The following is a 27,096-nucleotide window of genomic DNA, read 5'->3' as shown; positions in this document are numbered from 1 at the left end:
TGTCCATCAGAGCCTGGTCAGCCAGTCTTTCTGTCTGTCCATCGGAGCCTGGTCAGCCAGTCTTTCTGTGTCTGTCCATCAGAGCCTGGTCAGCCAGTCTTTCTGTCTGTCCATCGGAGCCTGGTCAGCCAGTCTTTCTGTGTCTGTCCATCGGCACCTGGTCAGCCAGTCTTTCTGTGTCTGTCTGCCGGCGTCTCCTCACCATGCAGCCTTCAACCATGGACGCCAGCACCACCAAGCTCATCCAGCCCACTACGGACCTCACCATCACCCAGTTGAACCAGGAGTGTCTCCTCCACCTCCTCTCCTACCTGGATAAAGACAGTTGTAGGTCTTTCTCCCTGACCTGCCATCGCCTCAGAGAGGTCTACCTGGACCCCAGGCTGTGGTCACTGCTCTTGTTCCGCTCCCCCTCTGAGCTGAGGAGAGAGAACTACGTGTTAGGACCGTCGCTGCGCTATCTGGCGGTCACCTGGCACAGCACCAGGGTCAAGGTCTGTAACATAGAGGACTGGATGAAGAATCAGTTCCAGAAGGATCTCTGTAGCAAACATGAGAGTCTGGTCAGCAGCTTCCTAGAACGTGTCTGTACCATGTAAGTAAATATGTCTGCTTGTATATGTTAACCTGTATTTCTGTCTGTATATGTTAACCTGTGTTTCTGTCTGTATATGTTAACCTGTGTTTCTGTTTACCTGTGTTTCTGTCTGTATATGTTAACCTGTGTTTCTGTCTGTATATGTTAACCTGTGTTTCTGTCTGTATATGTTAACCTGTGTTTCTGTTTGTATATGTTAACCTGTGTTTCTGTCTGTATATGTTAACCTGTGTTTCTGTCTGTATATGTTAACCTGTGTTTCTGTTTGTATATGTTAACCTGTGTTTCTGTTTGTATATGTTAACCTGTGTTTCTGTCTGTATATGTTAACCTGTGTTTCTGTTTGTATATGTTAACCTGTGTTTCTGTCTGTATATGTTAACCTGTGTTTCTGTCTGTATATGTTAACCTGTGTTTCTGTTTGTATATGTTAACCTGTGTTTCTGTTTACCTGTGTTTCTGTCTGTATATGTTAACCTGTGTTTCTGTTTACCTGTGTTTCTGTCTGTATATGTTAACCTGTGTTTCTGTCTGTATATGTTAACCTGTGTTTCTGTTTACCTGTGTTTCTGTCTGTATATGTTAACCTGTGTTTCTGTCTGTATATGTTAACCTGTGTTTCTGTCTGTATATGTTAACCTGTGTTTCTGTTTACCTGTGTTTCTGTTTGTATATGTTAACCTGTGTTTCTGTCTGTATATGTTAACCTGTGTTTCTGTCTGTATATGTTAACCTGTGTTTCTGTTTGTATATGTTAACCTGTGTTTCTGTCTGTATATGTTAACCTGTGTTTCTGTCTGTATATGTTAACCTGTGTTTCTGTTTGTATATGTTAACCTGTGTTTCTGTTTACCTGTGTTTCTGTCTGTATATGTTAACCTGTGTTTCTGTCTGTATATGTTAACCTGTGTTTCTGTCTGTATATGTTAACCTGTGTTTCTGTTTGTATATGTTAACCTGTGTTTCTGTCTGTATATGTTAACCTGTGTTTCTGTCTGTATATGTTAACCTGTGTTTCTGTTTGTATATGTTAACCTGTGTTTCTGTTTGTATATGTTAACCTGTGTTTCTGTTTGTATATGTTAACCTGTGTTTCTGTCTGTATATGTTAACCTGTGTTTCTGTCTGTATATGTTAACCTGTGTTTCTGTCTGTATATGTTAACCTGTGTTTCTGTCTGTTTCTGTTAACCTGTGTTTCTGTCTGTATATGTTAACCTGTGTTTCTCTTTGTATATGTTAACCTGTGTTTCTGTCTGTATATGTTAACCTGTGTTTCTGTCTGAATATGTTAACCTGTGTTTCTGTCTGTATATGTTAACCTGTGTTTCTGTCTGTTTCTGTTAACCTGTGTTTCTGTCTGTATATGTTAACCTGTGTTTCTCTTTGTATATGTTAACCTGTGTTTCTGTCTGTATATGTTAACCTGTGTTTCTGTCTGAATATGTTAACCTGTGTTTCTGTTTGTATATGTTAACCTGTGTTTCTCTTTGTATATGTTAACCTGTGTTTCTGTTTACCTGTGTTTCTGTCTGTATATGTTAACCTGTGTTTCTGTTTACCTGTGTTTCTGTCTGTATATGTTAACCTGTGTTTCTGTCTGTATATGTTAACCTGTGTTTCTGTCTGAATATGTTAACCTGTGTTTCTGTTTACCTGTGTTTCTGTCTGTATATGTTAACCTGTGTTTCTGTTTGTATATGTTAACCTGTGTTTCTGTTTACCTGTGTTTCTGTCTGTATATGTTAACCTGTGTTTCTGTCTGAATATGTTAACCTGTGTTTCTGTTTGTATATGTTAACCTGTGTTTCTGTTTGTATATGTTAACCTGTGTTTCTGTCTGTATATGTTAACCTGTGTTTCTGTCTGTATATGTTAACCTGTGTTTCTGTCTGTATATGTTAACCTGTATTTCTGTCTGTATATGTTAACCTGTGTTTCTGTTTACATCCAGTGCATTCGGAAAGTATTCAGACCCCTTGACTTTTTCCACTTTTTGTTACGTAACAGCCTTATTCTAAAATGGATTAAATAAAGATCCTCATCAATCTACTCACAATACCTCATAATGACATCACAATACCCCATAATGACATCACAATACCTCATAATGACATCACAATACCCCATAATGACATCACAATACCTCATAATGACATCACAATACCCCATAATGACATCACAATACCCCATAATGACATCACAATACCCCATAATGACATCACAATACCCCATAATGACATCACAATACCCCATAATGACATCACAATACCTCATAATGACAAAGCTAAAACAGATTTTTAGAAATGTTTATGAATTTATTAAAAATAAAAAAAACATACTGTATTCAGACCCTTTGCTATGAGACTCGAAATTGAGCTCAGACACATCCTGTTTCCATTGATCATCCTTGAGATGTTTCTACAACTTGATTGGAGTCCAACTGTTGTAAATTCAATTGATTGGACATGATTTGGAAATGCACACACCTGTCTATATAAGGTCCCACAGTTGACAGTGCATGTCAGAGCAAAAACCAAGCCATAAGGTGGAAGGAATTGTCCATAGAGCTCCTAAAGACTCTCAGACGATGAGAAACAAGATTCTCTGGTCTGAATTCCAACCGTCACGTCTGGAGGAAACCTGGCACCATCCGTACGGTAAAGCCTGGTGGTGGCAGCATCATGCTGTGGGCATGTTTTTCAGCGGACGGGACTGGGAGACTAGTCAGGATCGAGCGAAAGATCAACGGAGCAAAGTACAGAGATCTTTGACGAAAACCTGCTCTAGAGCGCTCAGGATCTGATATTTATGCCTCTAACTTTCTCACTCATCATTATTCCCAATTCATTCAGGACCTTCCGTAACCATGGTAGCATCCACATTATTGTGTTATTTTTTACAGTAAGTGACTCCAAAATGACACACTACATTATTTAGTGTTAATTTTTGTTGGGCACAAAATAATCTGAAACACAACCAAAACAAACAGCAAATGCATCCAATAAGTTTCTAGAGTCACAAGCTTGATGTAATCACTGCGTGCTAGGAATATAACATGTAAACAGCCTAACCAGCTCTGCTACGGCGAGTAAAAACTGTAATAGTTAGTCACCAACACTCTAGATAACATGTAACCAGCTCTGCTATGGCCGGTAAAATGGTCAGAGTTAGCTGTTCTCTCATTTGTGTCTGGAAGTAGCTAGCCAGCAAGCTAGCCAACTTTAGCCCGTTAGCTTGGGTGCTTGGTTGGGACAATGCATGCATTGGCAGGCAAGTTGCAGAAAGACGAGCAGGCGATTCCCAATTGTTTCGAAATTACAGCACTTTTGGTACGTAGTCCCCAAAAGTAGGACAAATTGACTTATACACTACCAGTAAAACGTTTTAGAACACCTACTCATTCAAGGGTTTTTATAAAAAAAATTCTACATTGTAGAATAATAGTGAAGACATTAAAACTATGAAATAACACATGGAATCATGTAGGTACTAAAAACGTGTTAAAGAAATCAAAATATGTTTTATATTTGAGATTCTTCAAATAGCCACCCTTTGCCTTGATGACAGCTATGTCAGATATCAAGGTCAGATATGACTGGGGCGTGGTCAGATAGGACTGGGGCGTGGTCAGATAGGACTGGGGCGTGGTCAGATAGGACTGGGGCGTGGTCAGATAGGACTGGGGCGTGGTCAGATAGGACTGGGGCGTGGTCAGATAGGACTGGGGCGTGGTCAGATAGGACTGGGGCGTGGTCAGATAGGACTGGGGCGTGGTCAGATAGGACTGGGGCGTGGTCAGATAGGACTGGGGCGTGGTCAGATAGGACTGGGGCAGTGCCTCTTCTGTTTGAACTAAAAGAAGAACATTAAACCCCCAGAGTCTCTCTTCAGTTTAGCTCTGTTGCAGATAAATGTATCTTGTAAAATTTGCAATTGGAACCTTTTTGAAGAAAGTTAGAATTTTCTTCCTCTTGACTATAGAGAGCCCTCTTGTTGATAGTAAAGTCGAATTAAAATGAAAACGGTTTAAATTATGGAATTTGCTGACTTTCAGCACCATGAGCTGTCCATTTCCGATGCAAATAGTCCAGTTAGCCATTAGCTGTTCATGAGTCTTGTGGCTTGGGGGTAGAAGCTGTTAAGAAGCCTTTTGGACCTAGACTTGGTGCTCTGGTACCGCTTGCCGTGCGGTAGCAGAGAGAACAGTCAATGACTAGGGTGGCTGGAGTCTTTTTGACAATTTGTAGGGCCTTCCTCTGACACCGCCTGGTATAGAGGTCCTGGATGGCAGGAAGCTTGGCCCCAGTGATGTACTGGGCCATACGTATTACTTCGTTAGTATTGGATTTCGTGCACCAGCTGTTTACAAATATACACAGACCACCACCCCTTGTCTTACCGGAGGCAGCTGTTCCATCTTGCCGATGGACCGAAAACCCAGCCAGCTGTATGTTATCCATGTTGTCGTTCAGCCACAACTTGGTGAAACATAAGATATTACAGTTTTTATTGTCCCGTTGCTAGGATATTTGTGATCATAGCTCGTCCATTTTGTTATCCAATGATTGTACGTTGGCTAATAGGACTGACGGCAGAGGCAGATTACCCACTTGTCGTCGGATCCTTACAAGGCACCCCCGACCTACGTCCCTGATATCTCCGTCTCTTCTTCATGTGAATGATGGGATTTGGGCCTTGTCGGGTGTCTGGAGGAAATCCTTCGCGTCCGACTCGTTAAAGAAAAAATCTTCGTCCAGCACGAGGTGAGTCATCGTTGTCCTGATATCCAGAAGCTCTTTTCGGTCATAAGAGACGGTGGCAGAAACATTATGTACATCCTACTGCTGCTGCCATCAATTACTGTCTGTTTCTCTCACACACACTCTCTGAGAGAAACACAGGGGCTCCCCTCAGGACACTGTCTCCTGACTAGACTAGCAGGAACAGGTTGTCGGTATGTTGGAGGAGCAACAGCTGCTGTCTAGCCTCCTGACATCCCAGGTGAGCTGGTCTTGCTACAGTTACTGAGTATCTGTCTGGTCTCTACAGGGCTCATTGTCTTAAGTGGTAATGTTTTTCTGTCCTGAAGGTTGTTGAGGTCACAGCTGTGAGATGACCGAGGGGAGTGTTGCCTGTAAGATAAATCCTTTTCAACCCCCTAGAGAAGAACGTCTGATAAAAACACAATATAACAGAAAAAAACACAGTGATCTCCAGAAGTATTGGGACAGTGACAATTTGTTTGGGCTCTGTACTCCATCACTTTGGATTTTTAAAAGACACAATGAATATGGGGTTGAAGTGCAGACTGTTAGCTTTCATTTCAGGGCATTTTCATCCATATTGGGTGAACTGTTTAGAAACTACAGCACTTTTTGTACACAGAATATAATGTTAGAATATAATGTTAGAATAGCACAATAATACATTCATGTGGAAGCTACCGTGGTTACGGATAATCCTGAATGAATCGTCAATAATGATGCGTGAGAAAGTTAGACTCACAAATATTCTAACCCCTAAGACATGCTAACCTCTCACCATTACAATAACAGGGGAGGTTAGCATTTTATATCATACCCTCAAGACATGCTAACCTCTCACCATTACAATAACAGGGAGATTAGCATTTTATATCATACCCTCAAGACATGCTAACCTCTCACCATTACAATAACAGGGAGGTTAGCATTTTATATCATAACCCCAAGACATGCTAACCTCTCACCATTACCAATAACAGGGGAGGTTAGCATTTTATATCATACCCACAAGGCATGCTAACCTCTCACCATTACCAATAACAGGGGAGGTTAGCATTTTATATCATACCCACAAGGCATGCTAACCTCTCACCATTACCAATAACAGGGGAGGTTAGCATTTTATATCATACCCCCAAGACATGCTAACCTCTCACCATTACAATAACAAGGGAGGTTAGCATTTTATATCATACCCACAAGGCATGCTAACATCTCACCATTACAATAACAGGGGAGGTTAGCATTTTATATCATACCAACAAGACATGCTAACCTCTCACCATTACAATAACAGGGAGGTTAGCATTTTATATCATAACACCAAGACATGCTAACCTCTCACCATTACAATAACAGGGAGGTTAGCATTTTATATCATAACCCCAAGACATGCTAACCTCTCACCATTACAATAACAGGGAGGTTAGCATTTTATATCATACCCACAAGGCATGCTAACCTCTCACCATTACCAATAACAGGGGAGGTTAGCATTTTATATCATACCCACAAGGCATGCTAACCTCTCACCATTACCAATAACAGGGGAGGTTAGCATTTTATATCATACCCACAAGGCATGCTAACCTCTCACCATTACCAATAACAGGGGAGGTTAGCATTTTATATCATACCCCCAAGACATGCTAACCTCTCACCATTACAATAACAAGGGAGGTTAGCATTTTATATCATACCCACAAGGCATGCTAACATCTCACCATTACAATAACAGGGGAGGTTAGCATTTTATATCATACCAACAAGACATGCTAACCTCTCACCATTACAATAACAGGGAGGTTAGCATTTTATATCATAACACCAAGACATGCTAACCTCTCACCATTACAATAACAGGGAGGTTAGCATTTTATATCATAACCCCAAGACATGCTAACCTCTCACCATTACAATAACAGGGAGGTTAGCATTTTATATCATACCCACAAGGCATGCTAACCTCTCACCATTACCAATAACAGGGGAGGTTAGCATTTTATATCATACCCCCAAGACATGCTAACCTCTCACCATTACAATAACAGGGGAGGTTAGCATTTTATATCATAACACCAAGACATGCTAACCTCTCACCATAACAATAACAGGGGAGGTTAGCATTTTATATCATACCCACAAGGCATGCTAACCTCTCACCATTACAATAACAGGGGAGGTTAGCATTTTATATCATACCAACAAGACATGCTAACCTCTCACCATTACAATAACAGGGAGGTTAGCATTTTATATCATAACACCAAGACATGCTAACCTCTCACCATTACAATAACAGGGAGGTTAGCATTTTATATCATAACCCCAAGACATGCTAACCTCTCACCATTACAAGAACAGGGAGGTTAGCATTTTATATCATACCCACAAGGCATGCTAACCTCTCACCATTACCAATAACAGGGGAGGTTAGCATTTTATATCATACCCACAAGGCATGCTAACCTCTCACCATTACCAATAACAGGGGAGGTTAGCATTTTATATCATACCCACAAGGCATGCTAACCTCTCACCATTACCAATAACAGGGGAGGTTAGCATTTTATATCATACCCCCAAGACATGCTAACCTCTCACCATTACAATAACAAGGGAGGTTAGCATTTTATATCATACCCACAAGGCATGCTAACATCTCACCATTACAATAACAGGGGAGGTTAGCATTTTATATCATACCAACAAGACATGCTAACCTCTCACCATTACAATAACAGGGAGGTTAGCATTTTATATCATAACACCAAGACATGCTAACCTCTCACCATTACAATAACAGGGAGGTTAGCATTTTATATCATAACCCCAAGACATGCTAACCTCTCACCATTACAATAACAGGGAGGTTAGCATTTTATATCATACCCACAAGGCATGCTAACCTCTCACCATTACCAATAACAGGGGAGGTTAGCATTTTATATCATACCCCCAAGACATGCTAACCTCTCACCATTACAATAACAGGGGAGGTTAGCATTTTATATCATAACACCAAGACATGCTAACCTCTCACCATAACAATAACAGGGGAGGTTAGCATTTTATATCATACCCACAAGGCATGCTAACCTCTCACCATTACAATAACAGGGGAGGTTAGCATTTTATATCATACCAACAAGACATGCTAACCTCTCACCATTACAATAACAGGGAGGTTAGCATTTTATATCATAACACCAAGACATGCTAACCTCTCACCATTACAATAACAGGGAGGTTAGCATTTTACTCAAGGACATTCAGAGAGTTTTCCCGAAGCCACTCCTGCGTTGTCTTGGCTGTGTGCATAGGGTCGTTGTCCTGTTGGAAGGTGAACCTTCACACCAGTCTGAGTGCTCTGGAGCAGGTTTTCATCAAGGATCTCTCTGTACTTTGCTCCGTTCAGCTTTCTTTTGATCCTGACTAGTCTCCCAGTCCCTGCCGCTGAAAAACATCCCCACAGCATGATACTGCCACCACCATGCTTCACCATAGGGATGGTGCCAGGTTTCCTCCAAATGTGACACTTGGCATTCAGGCCAAAGAGATCAATCTTGGTTTCATTAGATCAAAGAATATATAGGTGCCTTTTTGGCAAACTCCAAGCAGGCTGTCGTGTCCTTTTAGTGAGGAATAGCTTCCGTCTGGCCACTCTACCATAAAGGCCTGATTGGTGGAGTGCTGCAGAGACGGTTGTCTTTCTGGAAGGCTCTCCCATCCCCACAGAGGAACTCTGGAGCTCTGTCGTAGTGAATTTGGTATTTCTGTTTTATATTTTTAGTACATTTTGTTTAAATTTTTTTTTACTTTGTCATTATGGGGGTTGTGATGTCATTATGGGGGGTTGTGATGCCATTATGGGGGGTTGTGATGTCATTATGGGGGGTTGTGATGTCAGTATGGGGGGTTGTGATGTCATTATGGGGGGTTGTGATGTCATTAATGGGGGGTTGTGATGTCATTAATGGGGGTTGTGTGTAGATTGATGAGGAAAAACATTGATTTAAGCCCTTTTAGAATAAGGCTGTAACGTAACAAAATGTCAAAAGGCGGTCTGAATACTTTCCGAAGGAACTGTGTATGTGTTGTTCAGTGTAATATTAATACAATGTATTTATATAGTGCTTTTCAAGGACCGACCATCGCTTAACAGCCTTAAGAGTCTATTGACAACACCCTTGTGTCAATCTAAGTTACATAAGAAGAAAAAACGTTTTGTTTTTGCATGGGCTCCATCTCAATCATCCGCCTATGTAGGCCTTCCGTGCTACAGTGCTGTTTGTCAGACCTTCAGACATCCCGAAAATAAATAGGTCTTTTCACAAAAAACCGTCTGTAGCGTCCGACCGGTTAGGCTGTTTTGCTCTACGACCCCACAACCCCAACGGGACTCCTCTGATGCAGTCTAATGCTGCAACCTCTGTCTGAAACGTCCAGACCGTTTGGGCTACAAACTGATATGACATCACTGTGGAATGGGGAGGCTCTCACAAACACCATGGTGTTCTCCGTGGTCCTCAACGACCCCCCCAAGTGCCACGGGACTCTGCTGAAGGTGACCCGGACAAATGTATGGAGTAGTTTTGTGACAGCAAAAATAAGGGTTTAAATATGTGCAAAAAAATATAGATATTTCCTCAGCTTTATTTTATCTTCTAGATACAGGAGAGACACTTTATTTTATCTTCTAGATACAGGAGAGACAGTCCTTCCTCCAGGTCTTGTTAGTTTAGTACCAGCCTTAACCTGGTCTCTTGTCCTTCCCCCAGGTCTTGTTAGTTTAGTAGCAGCCTTAACCTGGTCTCTTGTCCTTCCTCCCTCCAGGTCTTGTTAGTTTAGTAGCAGCCTTAACCTGGTCTCTTGTCCTTCCTCCAGGTCTTGTTAGTTTAGTACCAGCCTTAACCTGGTCTCTTGTCCTTCCTCCCTCCAGGTCTTGTTAGTTTAATACCAGCCTTAACCTGGTCTCTTGTCCTTCCTTCCTCCAGGTCTTGTTAGTTTAGTACCAGCCTTAACCTGGTCTCTTGTCCTTCCTCCCTCCAGGTCTTGTTAGTTTAGTAGCAGCCTTAACCTGGTCTCTTGTCCTTCCTCCAGGTCTTGTTAGTTTAGTACCAGCCTTAACCTGGTCTCTTGTCCTTCCTCCCTCCAGGTCTTGTTAGTTTAATACCAGCCTTAACCTGGTCTCTTGTCCTTCCTTCCTCCAGGTCTTGTTAGTTTAGTACCAGCCTTAACCTGGTCTCTTGTCCTTCCTCCCTCCAGGTCTTGTTAGTTTAGTACCAGCCTTAACCTGGTCTCTTGTCCTTCCTCCCTCCAGGTCTTGTTAGTTTAGTAGCAGCCTTAACCTGGTCTCTTGTCCTTCCTCCAGGTCTTGTTAGTTTAGTACCAGCCTTAACCTGGTCTCTTGTCCTTCCTCCCTCCAGGTCTTGTTAGTTTAATACCAGCCTTAACCTGGTCTCTTGTCCTTCCTTCCTCCAGGTCTTGTTAGTTTAGTACCAGCCTTAACCTGGTCTCTTGTCCTTCCTCCCTCCAGGTCTTGTTAGTTTAGTAGCAGCCTTAACCTGGTCTCTTGTCCTTCCTCCAGGTCTTGTTAGTTTAGTACCAGCCTTAACCTGGTCTCTTGTCCTTCCTCCCTCCAGGTCTTGTTAGTTTAATACCAGCCTTAACCTGGTCTCTTGTCCTTCCTTCCTCCAGGTCTTGTTAGTTTAGTACCAGCCTTAACCTGGTCTCTTGTCCTTCCTCCCTCCAGGTCTTGTTAGTTTAGTAGCAGCCTTAACCTGGTATCTTGTCCTTCCTCCAGGTCTTGTTAGTTTAGTAGCAGCCTTAACCTGGTCTCTTGTCCTTCCTCCCTCCAGGTCTTGTTAGTTTAGTACCAGCCTTAACCTGGTCTCTTGTCCTTCCTCCCTCCAGGTCTTGTTAGTTTAGTACCAGCCTTAACCTGGTCTCTTGTCCTTCCTCCCCCCAGGTCTTGTTAGTTTAGTACCAGCCTTAACCTGGTCTCTTGTCCTTCCTCCAGGTCTTGTTAGTTTAATACCAGCCTTAACCTGGTCTCTTGTCCTCCCTCCCTCCAGGTCTTGTTAGTTTAATACCAGCCTTAACCTGGTCTCTTGTCCTCCCTCCAGGTCTTTGACTGCTACTGTAGATAATGTTATGTATGCTTTATAACCACACACTTTTCCTTCTAGCACTAACTTTTCTGATACCTTCTTAATTGAGGAGAACATGTACTGACTGTGATATGTGGTTGTCCCACCTAGCTATCTGAAGATGAATGTACTGACTATGACTGTGATATGTGGTTGTCCCACCTAGCTACCTGGAGATGAATGTACTGACTATGACTGTGATATGTGGTTGTCCCACCTAGCTACCTGGAGATGAATGTACTGACTATGATATGTGGTTGTCCCACCGTAGAACACCCTTTAATAACAGCCCACCGTAGAACACCCTTTAATAACAGCCCACTGTAGAACACCCTTTAATAACAGCCCACTGTAGAACACCCTTTAATAACAGCCCACTGTAGAACACCCTTTAATAACAGCCCACTGTAGAACACCCTTTAATAACAGCCCACTGTAGAACACCCTTTAATAACAGCCCACTGTAGAACACCCTTTAATAACAGCCCACCGTAGAACACCCTTTAATAACAGCCCACCGTAGAACACCCTTTAATAACAGCCCACCGTAGAACACCCTTTAATAACAGCCCACTGTAGAACACCCTTTAATAACAGCCCACCGTAGAACACCCTTTAATAACAGCCCACTGTAGAACACCCTTTAATAACAGCCCACTGTAGAACACCCTTTAATAACAGCCCACTGTAGAACACCCTTTAATAACAGCCCACCGTAGAACACCCTTTAATAACAGCCCACCGTAGAACACCCTTTAATAACAGCCCACTGTAGAACACCCTTTAATAACAGCCCACCGTAGAACACCCTTTAATAACAGCCCACCGTAGAACACCCTTTAATAACAGCCCACCGTAGAACACCCTTTAATAACAGCCCACCGTAGAACACCCTTTAATAACAGCCCACTGTAGAACACCCTTTAATAACAGCCCACTGTAGAACACCCTTTAATAACAGCCCACCGTAGAACACCCTTTAATAACAGCCCACTGTAGAACACCCTTTAATAACAGCCCACCGTAGAACACCCTTTAATAACAGCCCACTGTAGAACACCCTTTAATAACAGCCCACTGTAGAACACCCTTTAATAACAGCCCACTGTAGAACACCCTTTAATAACAGCCCACTGTAGAACACCCTTTAATAACAGCCCACTGTAGAACACCCTTTAATAACAGCCCACCGTAGAACACCCTTTAATAACAGCCCACTGTAGAACACCCTTTAATAACAGCCCACTGTAGAACACCCTTTAATAACAGCCCACCGTAGAACACCCTTTAATAACAGCCCACTGTAGAACACCCTTTAATAACAGCCCACCGTAGAACACCCTTTAATAACAGCCCACCGTAGAACACCCTTTAATAACAGCCCACCGTAGAACACCCTTTAATAACAGCCCACCGTAGAACACCCTTTAATAACAGCCCACCGTAGAACACCCTTTAATAACAGCCCACCGTAGAACACCCTTTAATAACAGCCCACTGTAGAACACCCTTTAATAACAGCCCACCGTAGAACACCCTTTAATAACAGCCCACCGTAGAACACCCTTTAATAACAGCCCACTGTAGAACACCCTTTAATAACAGCCCACTGTAGAACACCCTTTAATAACAGCCCACCGTAGAACACCCTTTAATAACAGCCCACCGTAGAACACCCTTTAATAACAGCCCACCGTAGAACACCCTTTAATAACAGCCCACTGTAGAACACCCTTTAATAACAGCCCACCGTAGAACACCCTTTAATAACAGCCCACTGTAGAACACCCTTTAATAACAGCCCACCGTAGAACACCCTTTAATAACAGCCCACCGTAGAACACCCTTTAATAACAGCCCACCGTAGAACACCCTTTAATAACAGCCCACTGTAGAACACCCTTTAATAACAGCCCACTGTAGAACACCCTTTAATAACAGCCCACCGTAGACAAATCAAAAACAGGCCTTTAGAAATGTTATCAAATGTATTAACAAAACAACTGAAATATCACATTTACATAAGTACTGTATGCAGACCATTTACTCAGTACTCTGTTGAAGCACCTTTGGCAGTGATTACAGCCTCGTGTCTTCTTGGGTTTGGCGCTACCAGCTTGGCACACCTGTATTTGGGGAGTTTCTCCCATTCTTCTCTGCAGATCCTCTCAAGCTCTGTCAGGTTGGATGGGGAGCGTCGCTGCACAGCTATTTTCAGGTCTCCAGAGATGTTCGATTGGGTTCAAATCCGGGCTCTGGCTGGGCCACTCAAGGACATTCAGAGAGTTTTCCCGAAGCCACTCCTGCGTTGTCTTGGCTGTGTGCTTAGGGTCGTTGTCCTGTTGGAAGGTGAACCTTCACACCAGTCTGAGGTCCTGAGTGCTCTGGAGCAGGTTTTCATCAAGGATCTCTCTGTACTTTGCTCCGTTCAGCTTTCTTTTGATCCTGACTAGTCTCCCAGTCCCTGCCGCTGAAAAACATCCCCACAGCATGATACTGCCACCACCATGCTTCACCATAGGGATGGTGCCAGGTTTCCTCCAAATGTGACACTTGACATTCAGGCCAAAGAGATCAATCTTGGTTTCATTAGATCAGAGAATATTTAGGTGCCTTTTTGGAAAACTCCAAGCAGGCTGTCGTGTCCTTTTAGTGAGGAATAGCTTCCGTCTGGCCACTACCATGAAGGCCTGGTTGGTGGAGTGCTGCAGAGATGGTTGTCTTTCTGGAAGGTTCTCCCATCTCCACAGAGGAACTCTGGAGCTCTGTCATAGTGAATTTGGTATTTCTGTTTCATATTTTCAGTACATTTTGTTTGAAAAAAATCACTTTGTCATTATGGGGGGTTGTGATGTCATTATGGGGGGTTGTGATGTCAGTATGAAGGGTTGTGATGTCATTATGGGGGGTTGTGATGTCATTAATGGGGGGTTGTGATGTCATTATGGAGGGTTGTGATGTCATTATGGGGGGTTGTGATGTCATTATGGGGGGTTGTGTGTAGATTGATGAGGAAAAACATTGATTTAATCCCTTTTAGAATAAGGCTGTAACGTAACAAAATGTCAAAAGGCGGTCTGAATACTTTCCGAAGGCACTGTGTATGTGTTGTTCAGTGTAATATTATAAGAATGTATTTATATAGTGCTTTTCAAGGACCGACCATCGCTTAACAGCCTTAAGAGTCTATTGACAACACCCTTGTGTCAATCTAAGTTACATAAGAAGAAAAAACGTAGGCCTTCCGCGCTACAGTGCTGTTTGTCAGACCTTCAGACATCCCGAAAATAAATAGGTCTTTTCACAAAAAAACGTCTGTAGCGTCCGACCGGTTAGGCTGTTTTGCTCAACGACCCCACAACCCCAACGGGACTCCTCTGATGCAGTCTAATGCTGTAACCTCTGTCTGAAACGTCCAGACCGTTTGGGCTACAAACTGATATGACCTCACTGTGGAATGGGGAGGCTCTCACAAACACCATGGTGTTCTCCGTGGTCCTCAACGACCCCCCCAAGTGCCACGGGACTCTGCTGAAGGTGACCCGGACAAATGTATGGAATAGTTTTGTGACAGCAAAAATAAGGGTTTAAATATGTGCAAAAAAATATAGATATTTCCTCAGCTTTATTTTATCTTCTAGATACAGGAGAGACACTTTATTTTATCTTCTAGATACAGGAGAGACAGTCCTTCCTCCAGGTCTTGTTAGTTTAGTACCAGCCTTAACCTGGTCTCTTGTCCTTCCCCCAGGTCTTGTTAGTTTAGTAGCAGCCTTAACCTGGTCTCTTGTCCTTCCCCCAGGTCTTGTTAGTTTAGTACCAGCCTTAACCTGGTCTCTTGTCCTTCCTCCCTCCAGGTCTTGTTAGTTTAGTAGCAGCCTTAACCTGGTCTCTTGTCCTTCCTTCCTCCAGGTCTTGTTAGTTTAGTAGCAGCCTTAACCTGGTCTCTTGTCCTTCCTTCCTCCAGGTCTTGTTAGTTTAGTACCAGCCTTAACCTGGTCTCTTGTCCTTCCTTCCTCCAGGTCTTGTTAGTTTAGTAGCAGCCTTAACCTGGTCTCTTGTCCTCCCTCCAGGTCTTGTTAGTTTAGTACCAGCCTTAACCTGGTCTCTTGTCCTTCCTTCCTCCAGGTCTTGTTAGTTTAGTACCAGCCTTAACCTGGTCTCTTGTCCTTCCTTCCTCCAGGTCTTGTTAGTTTAGTACCAGCCTTAACCTGGTCTCTTGTCCTTCCTCCAGGTCTTGTTAGTTTAGTACCAGCCTTAACCTGGTCTCTTGTCCTTCCTTCCTCCAGGTCTTGTTAGTTTAGTACCAGCCTTAACCTGGTCTCTTGTCCTTCCTCCCTCCAGGTCTTGTTAGTTTAGTACCAGCCTTAACCTGGTCTCTTGTCCTTCCTCCAGGTCTTGTTAGTTTAGTACCAGCCTTAACCTGGTCTCTTGTCCTTCCTCCCTCCAGGTCTTGTTAGTTTAATACCAGCCTTAACCTGGTCTCTTGTCCTTCCTCCCTCCAGGTCTTGTTAGTTTAGTACCAGCCTTAACCTGGTCTCTTGTCCTTCCTCCCTCCAGGTCTTGTTAGTTTAGTACCAGCCTTAACCTGGTCTCTTGTCCTTCCTTCCCCCAGGTCTTGTTAGTTTAGTACCAGCCTTAACCTGGTCTCTTGTCCTTCCTCCCTCCAGGTCTTGTTAGTTTAGTAGCAGCCTTAACCTGGTCTCTTGTCCTTCCTCCCTCCAGGTCTTGTTAGTTTAGTACCAGCCTTAACCTGGTCTCTTGTCCTTCCTCCAGGTCTTGTTAGTTTAGTACCAGCCTTAACCTGGTCTCTTGTCCTTCCTTCCTCCAGGTCTTGTTAGTTTAGTAGCAGCCTTAACCTGGTCTCTTGTCCTTCCTTCCTCCAGGTCTTGTTAGTTTAGTAGCAGCCTTAACCTGGTCTCTTGTCCTTCCTCCAGGTCTTGTTAGTTTAGTACCAGCCTTAACCTGGTCTCTTGTCCTTCCTTCCTCCAGGTCTTGTTAGTTTAGTAGCAGCCTTAACCTGGTCTCTTGTCCTTCCTTCCTCCAGGTCTTGTTAGTTTAGTAGCAGCCTTAACCTGGTCTCTTGTCCTTCCTTCCTCCAGGTCTTGTTAGTTTAGTACCAGCCTTAACCTGGTCTCTTGTCCTTCCTCCCTCCAGGTCTTGTTAGTTTAGTACCAGCCTTAACCTGGTCTCTTGTCCTTCCTCCCTCCAGGTCTTGTTAGTTTAGTACCAGCCTTAACCTGGTCTCTTGTCCTCCCTCCCTCCAGGTCTTGTTAGTTTAATACCAGCTTTAACCTGGTCTCTTGTCCTCCCTCCAGGTCTTTGACTGCTACTGTAGATAATGTTATGTATGCTTTATAACCACACACTTTTCCTTCTAGCACTAACTTTTCTGATACCTTCTTAATTGAGGAGAACATGTACTGACTGTGATATGTGGTTGTCCCACCTAGCTACCTGGAGATGAATGTACTGACTATGACTGTGATATGTGGTTGTCTCACCTAGCTACCTGGAGATGAATGTACTGACTGTGATATGTGGTTGTCCCACCTAGCTACCTGGAGATGAATGTACTGACTATGACTGTGATATGTGGTTGTCCCACCTAGCTACCTGGAGATGAATGTACTGACTATGACTGTGATATGTGGTTGTCCCACCTAGCTACCTGGAGATGAATGTACTGACTATGACTGTGATATGTGGTTGTCTCACCTAGCTATCTGGAGATGAATGTACTGACTATGACTGTGATATATGGTTGTCTCACCTAGCTATCTGAAGATGAATGTACTGACTATGACTGTGATATGTGGTTGTCCCACCCAGCTATCTGTAGATGAATGTACTGACTATGACTGTGATATGTGGTTGTCCCACCCAGCTATCTGTAGATGAATGTACTGACTATGACTGTGATATGTGGTTGTCCCACCTAGCTATCTGGAGATGAATGTACTGACTATGACTGTGATATATGGTTGTCTCACCTAGCTATCTGAAGATGAATGTACTGACTATGACTGTGATATATGGTTGTCTCACCTAGCTATCTGAAGATGAATGTACTGACTATGACTGTGATATGTGGTTGTCTCACCTAGCTATCTGGAGATGAATGTACTGACTATGACTGTGATATGTGGTTGTCCCGCCTAGCTATCTGGAGATGAATGTACTGACTATGACTGTGATATGTGGTTGTCCCACCCAGCTATCTGTAGATGAATGTACTGACTATGACTGTGATATGTGGTTGTCCCACCTAGCTATCTGGAGATGAATGTACTGACTATGACTGTGATATATGGTTGTCTCACCTAGCTATCTGAAGATGAATGTACTGACTATGACTGTGATATGTGGTTGTCCCACCCAGCTATCTGTAGATGAATGTACTGACTATGACTGTGATATGTGGTTGTCTCACCTAGCTATCTGGAGATGAATGTACTGACTATGACTGTGATATGTGGTTGTCCCACCTAGCTATCTGGAGATGAATGTACTGACTGTGATATGTGGTTGTCCCACCTAGCTATCTGAAGATGAATGTACTGACTATGACTGTGATATGTGGTTGTCCCACCTAGCTATCTGGAGATGAATGTACTGACTGTGATATGTGGTTGTCCCACCTAGCTATCTGGAGATGAATGTACTGACTATGACTGTGATATGTGGTTGTCTCACCTAGCTATCTGAAGATGAATGTACTGACTATGACTGTGATATGTGGTTGTCCCACCCAGCTATCTGTAGATGAATGTACTGACTATGACTGTGATATGTGGTTGTCTCACCTAGCTATCTGTAGATGAATGTACTGACTATGACTGTGATATGTGGTTGTCCCACCCAGCTATCTGGAGATGAATGTACTGACTGTGATATGTGGTTGTCCCACCTAGCTATCTGAAGATGAATGTACTGACTATGACTGTGATATGTGGTTGTCTCACCTAGCTATCTGGAGATGAATGTACTGACTATGACTGTGATATGTGGTTGTCTCACCTAGCTATCTGAAGATGAATGTACTGACTATGACTGTGATATGTGGTTGTCTCACCTAGCTATCTGAAGATGAATGTACTGACTATGACTGTGATATGTGGTTGTCTCACCTAGCTATCTGAAGATGAATGTACTGACTATGACTGTGATATGTGGTTGTCCCACCTAGCTATCTGGAGATGAATGTACTGACTATGACTGTGATATGTGGTTGTCTCACCTAGCTATCTGAAGATGAATGTACTGACTATGACTGTGATATGTGGTTGTCCCACCTAGCTATCTGGAGATGAATGTACTGACTATGACTGTGATATGTGGTTGTCTCACCCAGCTATCTGAAGATGAATGTACTGACTATGACTGTGATATGTGGTTGTCCCACCTAGCTATCTGTAGATGAATGTACTGACTATGACTGTGATATGTGGTTGTCTCACCTAGCTATCTGTAGATGAATGTACTGACTATGACTGTGATATGTGGTTGTCTCACCTAGCTATCTGTAGATGAATGTACTGACTATGACTGTGATATGTGGTTGTCCCACCTAGCTATCTGAAGATGAATGTACTGACTATGACTGTGATATGTGGTTGTCTCACCTAGCTATCTGTAGATGAATGTACTGACTATGACTGTGATATGTGGTTGTCTCACCTAGCTATCTGGAGATGAATGTACTGACTATGACTGTGATATGTGGTTGTCTCACCTAGCTATCTGAAGATGAATGTACTGACTATGACTGTGATATGTGGTTGTCCCACCTAGCTATCTGAAGATGAATGTACTGACTATGACTGTGATATGTGGTTGTCTCACCTAGCTATCTGAAGATGAATGTACTGACTATGACTGTGATATGTGGTTGTCCCACCTAGCTATCTGAAGATGAATGTACTGACTATGACTGTGATATGTGGTTGTCTCACCTAGCTATCTGAAGATGAATGCACTAACTATGACTGTGATATGTGGTTGTCTCACCTAGCTATCTGAAGATGTATGCACTAACTGTAAGTCTCTCTTTATGAACACCTGCTAAATTACTCAAATGTTAAATATACATGATCCTTCCTTTCTCCAGGTGTCCTAACCTGCTGTCCCTGACCCTGTCTGGCTGCGGGCATATCTCAGACCAGGAAGTGATCTGTGTTCTGCAGAGCTGCAGTCGACTCCGCTCCCTCCGTCTGGAGAACTGTGTCCGGATCACAGATCTTACCCTGCAGGCCCTGGTGCTCCACGGGGCCGGGCTCCACCAGGTCACAGTGGACTTCTGCCGTAACGTTACCCAGGCAGGGCTGGAGACGGTCAGGGAAAGACGGCCGGACATTAGGCTGACCGCTGAGAGGAGCGCAGGGATGATAGCTGATAGTAAACCGGACAAGAGGACGCAGCTACCACTCAGACGGAGACTTATGCAGAAGGTCCTAATGTTCTCCTGATGACACTACGCCTGTGTCTCTATGGGCCCTGGTTAAAAGGAGTGCACTACATAGGGAATAGGGAGCTATTTACGACTAGTGTGCCATTTGGGAGACAACCTACTGCTGCAGAAGGTCCTGCAGTTCTCATGATGAGAGGCTATGGCTGTGTCCCAAATGGCTCCCTTTTCCCTTTGTAGTGCACTACTTTAGACCAGAACCCAATATGGACTGCAGAAGGTTCTGCTGTTATCCTGATGACCAGAACCCAATATGGACTGCAGAAGGTTCTGCTGTTATCCTGATGATCAGAACCCAATATGGACTGCAGAAGGTTCTGCTGTTATCCTGATGACCAGAACCCAATATGGACTGTAGAAGGTTCTGCTGTTATCCTGATGACCAGAACCCAATATGGACTGTAGAAGGTTCTGCTGTTATCCTGATGATCAGAACCCAATATGGACTGCAGAAGGTTCTGCTGTTATCCTGATGACCACAGACATCTGCTTCTCAAATGGCACCCTATTCCCTATTATAGTGCACTACTTTTGACAAGGGCCCATTGAGCTCTGGTAAATAGTAATGCATTATGTAGGGAATATTATGTAGGGAATATTTGGGACACAGCCCATAGTTTCACCACTAGGAGGCAGTGTTGAAATGCCTGAAGGTGAATGGGAGGGTTAATGTTGACTTGTTTTGGACTTCAGACTTATTGATTGGAGCAAAAATAGTTTCGGTTTTGAATTTAAAGTGCCAATTATTATGAATTTTTTGACTTTATACAGATTTTTATTTGAGGTGTTTTATACTTTTTGTGTGGTTGGGTTTTATACTGAGATTTGATGGTTTGTTTTATTGAACACTAACTGTGGATGACACAGTTGAGGTCACTAACTGAATGTAAGCCTGTCTCTCTCAATGTTATATAAACGCCAGGGGAGGAGGGGGAGAGGGCATGGGGAGGAGAGGGCATGGGGAGGAGGGGGAGAGGGCAAGGGGAGGAGGGGGAGAGGGCATGGGGAGGAGGGGGAGAGGGCATGGGGAGGAGGGGGAGAGGGCCAGGGGAGGAGGGGGAGAGGGCATGGGGAGGAGGGGGAGAGGGCCAGGGGAGGAGGGGGAGAGGGCATGGGGAGTGGGGGGAGAGGGCCAGGGGAGGAGGGGGAGGGGTCAAGGGGAGGGAAATAGTTTTTTCCCTCACCAATCTACACACAATACCCCATAATGACATCACAATACCCCATAATGACATCACAATACCCCACAATGACAAAGCAGAAACAGGTTTTTAGAAATAAATCAACTGAAATATCACATTTACATAAGTATTCAGACCCTTTACTCAGTACTTTGTTGAAGCACCTTTGGCAGCGATTACAGCCTCGAGTCTTCTTGGGTATGACACTACAAGCTTGGCACACCTGTATCTGGGGAGTTTCTCACATTCTTCTCTGCAGATCCTCTCAAGCTCTGTCAGGTTGGATGGGGAGCGTCGCTGCACAGCTATTTTCAGGTCTCCAGAGATGTTCGATCGTGTTCAAGTCCGGACGCTAGCTGGGCCACTCAAAGACATCCAGAGTCTTGTCCCGAAGCCACTCCTGCGTTGTCTTGGCTGTGTGCTTAGGGTCGTTGTCCTGTTGGAAAGTGAACCTTCACCCCAGTCTGAGGTTCTGAGCGCTCTGAATCAGGTTTTCATCAAGGACCTCTCTGTACTTTGCTCTGTTCATCTTTCCCTCGTTCCTGACTAGTCTCCCAGTCCCTGCCGCTGAAAAACATCCCCACAGAATGATGTTGCCACCACCATGCATCACCGTGGGATGGTGCCAGGTTTCCTCCAGACATAACGCAGATGTGATGCTTGGCATTCAGGCCAAAGAGTTCAGTCTTGGTTTCATCAGACCAGAGAATCTTGTTTCTCATGGTCTGAGAGTCCTTTAGGTGCCTTTTGGCAAACTGTAAGCGGGCTGTCCTGTGCCTTTTACTGAGGAGTGATATTTTAATATCTGATCAATTAGTCTTTTATTCATGAATTATTAATTGCCTCATCAGTTCTCGTAAAATTCTTGGTTACCTGCACAAACCCTAGTTTCCATTATGCAATATACAAATATACAAATAGGCTTAATTATTTATTTACTTACTAAATAATCACAGAAATGCATCACAAATGAACAGTAGATATTGGTTACTAAAAATGATAGGGAAAATCTAGTAGTAGTAGAGTGGGCTAAACCGATATGACTTCTTGGTGGACAAAGGAAAGGGTGGGGACTGAGAGAGCGGGAAAGACGAAATGGATTCACTACACACAGTCTATAACTATAATCATTGAAATTCTAATCCTTTGCACATCATGATCACACATCATTCGAGAATAATTGCAATGTACAGTTGATGTCGGGAGTTTACATAAACTTATGTTGGAGTCATTAAAACTCGTTTTTCAACCACTCCACATTAAACTATAGTTTTGGCAAGTCGGTTAGGACATCTACTTCGTGCATGACACAAGTCATTTTTCCAACAATTGTTTACAGACAGATTATTTCACTTAGAATTCACTGTTTCATTTCCAGTGGGTCAGAAGTTTACATACACTAAGTTGACTGTGCCTAAACAGCTTGGAAAATTCCAGAAAATGATGTCATGGCGTTACAAGCTTCTGATAGGCTAATTGACATAATTTGAGTCAAATGGAGGTGTACCTGTGGATGTATTTCAAGGCCTACCTTCAAACTCAGTGCGTCTTTGCTTGAGATCATGGGAAAATCAAAAGAAATCAGCCACAACCTCAGAAAGAAATGTTAGACCTCCACAAGTCTGGTTCAGCCTTGGGAGCAATTTCCAAACACCTGAAGGTACCATGTTCATCTGTACAAACAATAGTACGCAATTTGTAAGTCGCTCTGGATAAGAGCGTCTGCTAAATGACTTAAATGTATAAACACCATGGGACCACGCAGCCGTCATACCGCTCAGGAAGGAGACACGTTCTGTCTCCTAGAGATTAATGTACTTTGGTGCGAAAAGTGCAAATCAATCCCAGAACAACAGCAAAGGACCTTGTGAAGATGCTGGAGGAAACCGGTACAAAAGTGTCTATATCCACAGTAAAACGAGTCCTATATCGACATAACCTGAAAGGACGCTCAACAAGGAAGAAGCCACTACTCCAAAACTGGCATAAAACAGCCAGACTACAGTTTGCAACTGCACATGGGGACAAAGATCGTACTTTTTGGAGAAATGTCCTCTGATCTGTTGAAACAAAAATGGAACTGTTTGGCCATAATGACCATTGTTATGTTTGGAGGGAAAAGGGGGAGGCTTGCAAGCTGAAGAACTCCATCCCAACCGTGAAGCACGGGGATGGCAACATCATATTGTGGGGGTGCTTTGCTGCAGGAGGGACTGGTGCACTTCACAAAATAGATGGCAACATGAGGGAAATTATGTGGATATATTGAAGCAACATCTCAAGACATCAGTCAGGAAGTTAAATCTTGGTCGCAAATGGGTCTTCCAAATGGACAATGACCCCAAGCATACTTCCAAAGTTGTGCCAAAATGTCTTAAGGACATCAAAGTCAAGATATTGGAGTGGCCATCACAAAGCCCTGACCTCAATCTTATACAACATTTGTGGGCAGAACTGAAAAAGCGTGTGCGAGCAAGGACATTACTTCTTTTCACAAATAGTTTCATGTTTGATCACATACGTTTCACAATATTTAGATGTCAACCTGACAGCTGGGGAATGTATACTTTAAAAGATACGGTTGTGTGTGTTTCCTGTCCATCATGAGATCACCAAATGAAACACACTCATTCACAACTGTCCCTTAAGTGTCCACAGACCATTCCCATATTCTCAAAAGTAGAAATATAGTTTAGTTCTTCCATTTTGGGGATTAGGAGTTTTAAACAAAAGGTCGTTGTTCTGGTAGACTCTCTCAATACTGCATGACAGTTTCTACCAGGTATTTATGACCTGTCATGAAGTCATATAACTGTAGAGAGATCGAAAGGGCTCTGTTCACAAACAGACCCCACAGAGCCACAGGACAGCAACACAGTTAGACCCAATCAAATCATAAGAAAACAAAAAGATAATTACTTGACACATTGGAAAGAACTAACAAAAAAACAGAGCAAACTAGAATATTATTTGGCCCTAAACAGAGAGTATACACAGGCAGAATACCTGACCACTGTGACTGACCCAAACTTAAAGAAAGCTTTGACTATGTACAGACTCAGTGAGCATAGCCTTGCTATTGACAAGGCCGCCGTAGGCAGACCTGGCTCTCAAGAGAAAACAGGCTATGTGCACACTGCCCACAAAATGAGGTGGAGACTGAGCTGCACTTCCTAACCTCCTGCCAAATGTATGACCATATTAGAGACACATATTACCCTCAGATTACACAGATCCACAAAGAATTCGATTTTATTCGTTTATTAGCAAGTGCATCGGCGATGTTGTACCCACAGCAACTATTAAAACATTCCCAAACCAGAAACCGTGGATTGATGGCGGCATTCGCCGAAACTGCTTTTAACCAGGACAAGGTGACCGGAAACATGACCGAATACAAACAGTGTAGCTATTCCCTCCGCAAGGCAATCAAACAAGCTAAGCGTCAGTATAGAGACAAAGTAGTCGCAATTCAATGGCTCAGACACAAGAGGTATGTGGCAGGGTCTACTGTCAATCACGGATTACAAAAAGAAAACCAGCCCCGTCGTGGACGAGGATGTCTTGCTCCCAGACAGACTAAATCACTTTTTTGCTCGCTTTGAGGACAATACAGTGCCACTGACACGGCCCGCTACCAAAACCTGCGGGCTCTCCTTCACTGCAGCCGACGTGAGTAAAACATTTAAGCGTGTTAACCCTCGCAAGGCTGCAGGCCCAGACGGCATCCCCAGCCGCGTCCTCAGAGCATGCGCAGACCAGCTGGCTGGTATGTTTACGGACATATTCAATCAATCCTTATCCCAGTCTGCTGTTCCCACATGCTTCAAGAGGGCCACCATTGTTCCTGTTTCCAAGAAAGCTAAGGTAACAGAACTAAATGACTATCGCCCCGTAGCACTCACTTCCGTCATCATGAAGTGCTTTGAGAGACTAGTCAAGGACCATATCACCTCCACCCTACCTGACACCCTAGACCCACTCCAATTTGCTTACCGCCCTAATAGGTCCACAGACAACGCAATCGCAATCACACTGCCCTAACCCATCTGGACAAGATGGGTACCCCACAAGGATGCGTTCTCAGCCCTCTCCTGTACTCCCTGTTCACCCACGACTGCGTGGCCACGCACGCCTCCAACTCAATCATCAAGTTTGCAGACGGCACAACAGTGGTAGGCTTGATCACCTGTTATTACTGTTCATCTGTTATTACTGTTCACCTGTTAATGTTAATCTGTTATTAATGTTAATCTGTTATTACTGTTCACCTGTTAATGTTAATCTGTTATTACTGTTAATCTGTTATTACTGTTCACCTGTTAATGTTAATCTGTTATTACTGTTCACCTGTTAATGTTAATCTGTTATTACTGTTAATCTGTTATTACTGTTCACCTGTTACTGTTCACCTGTTAATGTTAATCTGTTATTACTGTTAATCTGTTATTACTGTTCACCTGTTAATGTTAATCTGTTATTACTGTTCACCTGTTAATGTTAATCTGTTATTACTGTTCATCTGTTATTACTGTTCACCTGTTAATGTTAATCTGTTATTACTGTTCACCTGTTATTACTGTTAATCTGTTATTACTGTTCACCTGTTAATGTTAATCTGTTATTACTGTTCACCTGTTCATCTGTTATTACTGTTCACCTGTTAATGTTAATCTGTTATTACTGTTCATCTGTTATTACTGTTCACCTGTTAATGTTAATCTGTTATTACTGTTAATCTGTTATTACTGTTCACCTGTTATTACTGTTCATCTGTTATTAATGTTCACCTGTTAATGTTAATCTGTTATTACTGTTCACCTGTTAATGTTAATCTGTTATTACTGTTCATCTGTTATTAATGTTCACCTGTTAATGTTAATCTGTTATTACTGTTAATCTGTTATTACTGTTCACCTGTTAATGTTAATCTGTTATTACTGTTAATCTGTTAATGTTAATCTGTTATTACTGTTAATCTGTTATTACTGTTCACCTGTTACTGTTAATCTGTTATTACTGTTCACCTGTTAATGTTAATCTGTTATTACTGTTAATCTGTTATTACTGTTCACCTGTTAATGTTAATCTGTTATTACTGTTAATCTGTTAATGTTAATCTGTTATTACTGTTCACCTGTTAATGTTAATCTGTTATTACTGTTCACCTGTTAATGTTAATCTGTTATTACTGTTCACCTGTTAATGTTAATCTGTTATTACTGTTAATCTGTTAATGTTAATCTGTTATTACTGTTAATCTGTTAATGTTAATCTGTTATTACTGTTCACCTGTTAATGTTAATCTGTTATTACTGTTAATCTGTTATTACTGTTCACCTGTTAATGTTAATCTGTTATTACTGTTCACCTGTTAATGTTAATCTGTTATTACTGTTAATCTGTTAATGTTAATCTGTTATTACTGTTCACCTGTTAATGTTAATCTGTTATTACTGTTCACCTGTTAATGTTAATCTGTTATTACTGTTAATCTGTTATTACTGTTCACCTGTTAATGTTAATCTGTTATTACTGTTAATCTGTTAATGTTAATCTGTTATTACTGTTCACCTGTTAATACTGTTCACCTGTTATTACTGTTCACCTGTTACTGTTATAACTGTTCACCTGTTACTGTTATAACTGTTCACCTGTTAATGTTAACCTGGTATTACTGTTAATCTGTTAATGTTAATCTGTTATTACTGTTAATCTGTTAATGTTAATCTGTTAATACTGTTCACCTGTTACTGTTATAACTGTTCACCTGTTACTGTTATAACTGTTCACCTGTTAATGTTAACCTGGTATTACTGTTAATCTGTTAATGTTAATCTGTTATTACTGTTAATCTGTTAATGTTAATCTGTTAATACTGTTCACCTGTTACTGTTATAACTGTTCACCTGTTACTGTTATAACTGTTCACC

At 42.6% G+C, this 27,096-nt stretch overlaps 1 protein-coding gene across 1 annotated transcript; it reads left to right on the top strand.

The window, feature by feature from the left end:
* fbxl22 (F-box and leucine-rich repeat protein 22) lies at positions 1-20,893 on the top strand. The gene is made up of 2 exons (XM_071405124.1): positions 1-595; positions 19,626-20,893. Exons 1-2 carry the CDS (start codon positions 204-206, stop codon positions 19,981-19,983), a joined length of 750 nt encoding a protein of 249 aa, XP_071261225.1. The 5' UTR covers positions 1-203; the 3' UTR covers positions 19,984-20,893.
* The last annotated feature ends 6,203 nt before the right edge of the window (positions 20,894-27,096 follow it).

Source organism: Salvelinus alpinus, chromosome 6 (assembly GCF_045679555.1).
Source record: "Salvelinus alpinus chromosome 6, SLU_Salpinus.1, whole genome shotgun sequence".
Classification (NCBI taxonomy): Eukaryota; Metazoa; Chordata; class Actinopteri; order Salmoniformes; family Salmonidae; genus Salvelinus; species Salvelinus alpinus.
Note: the sequence above shows the minus strand (reverse complement) of the source record. Positions and strands in the feature narration are given on the sequence as shown.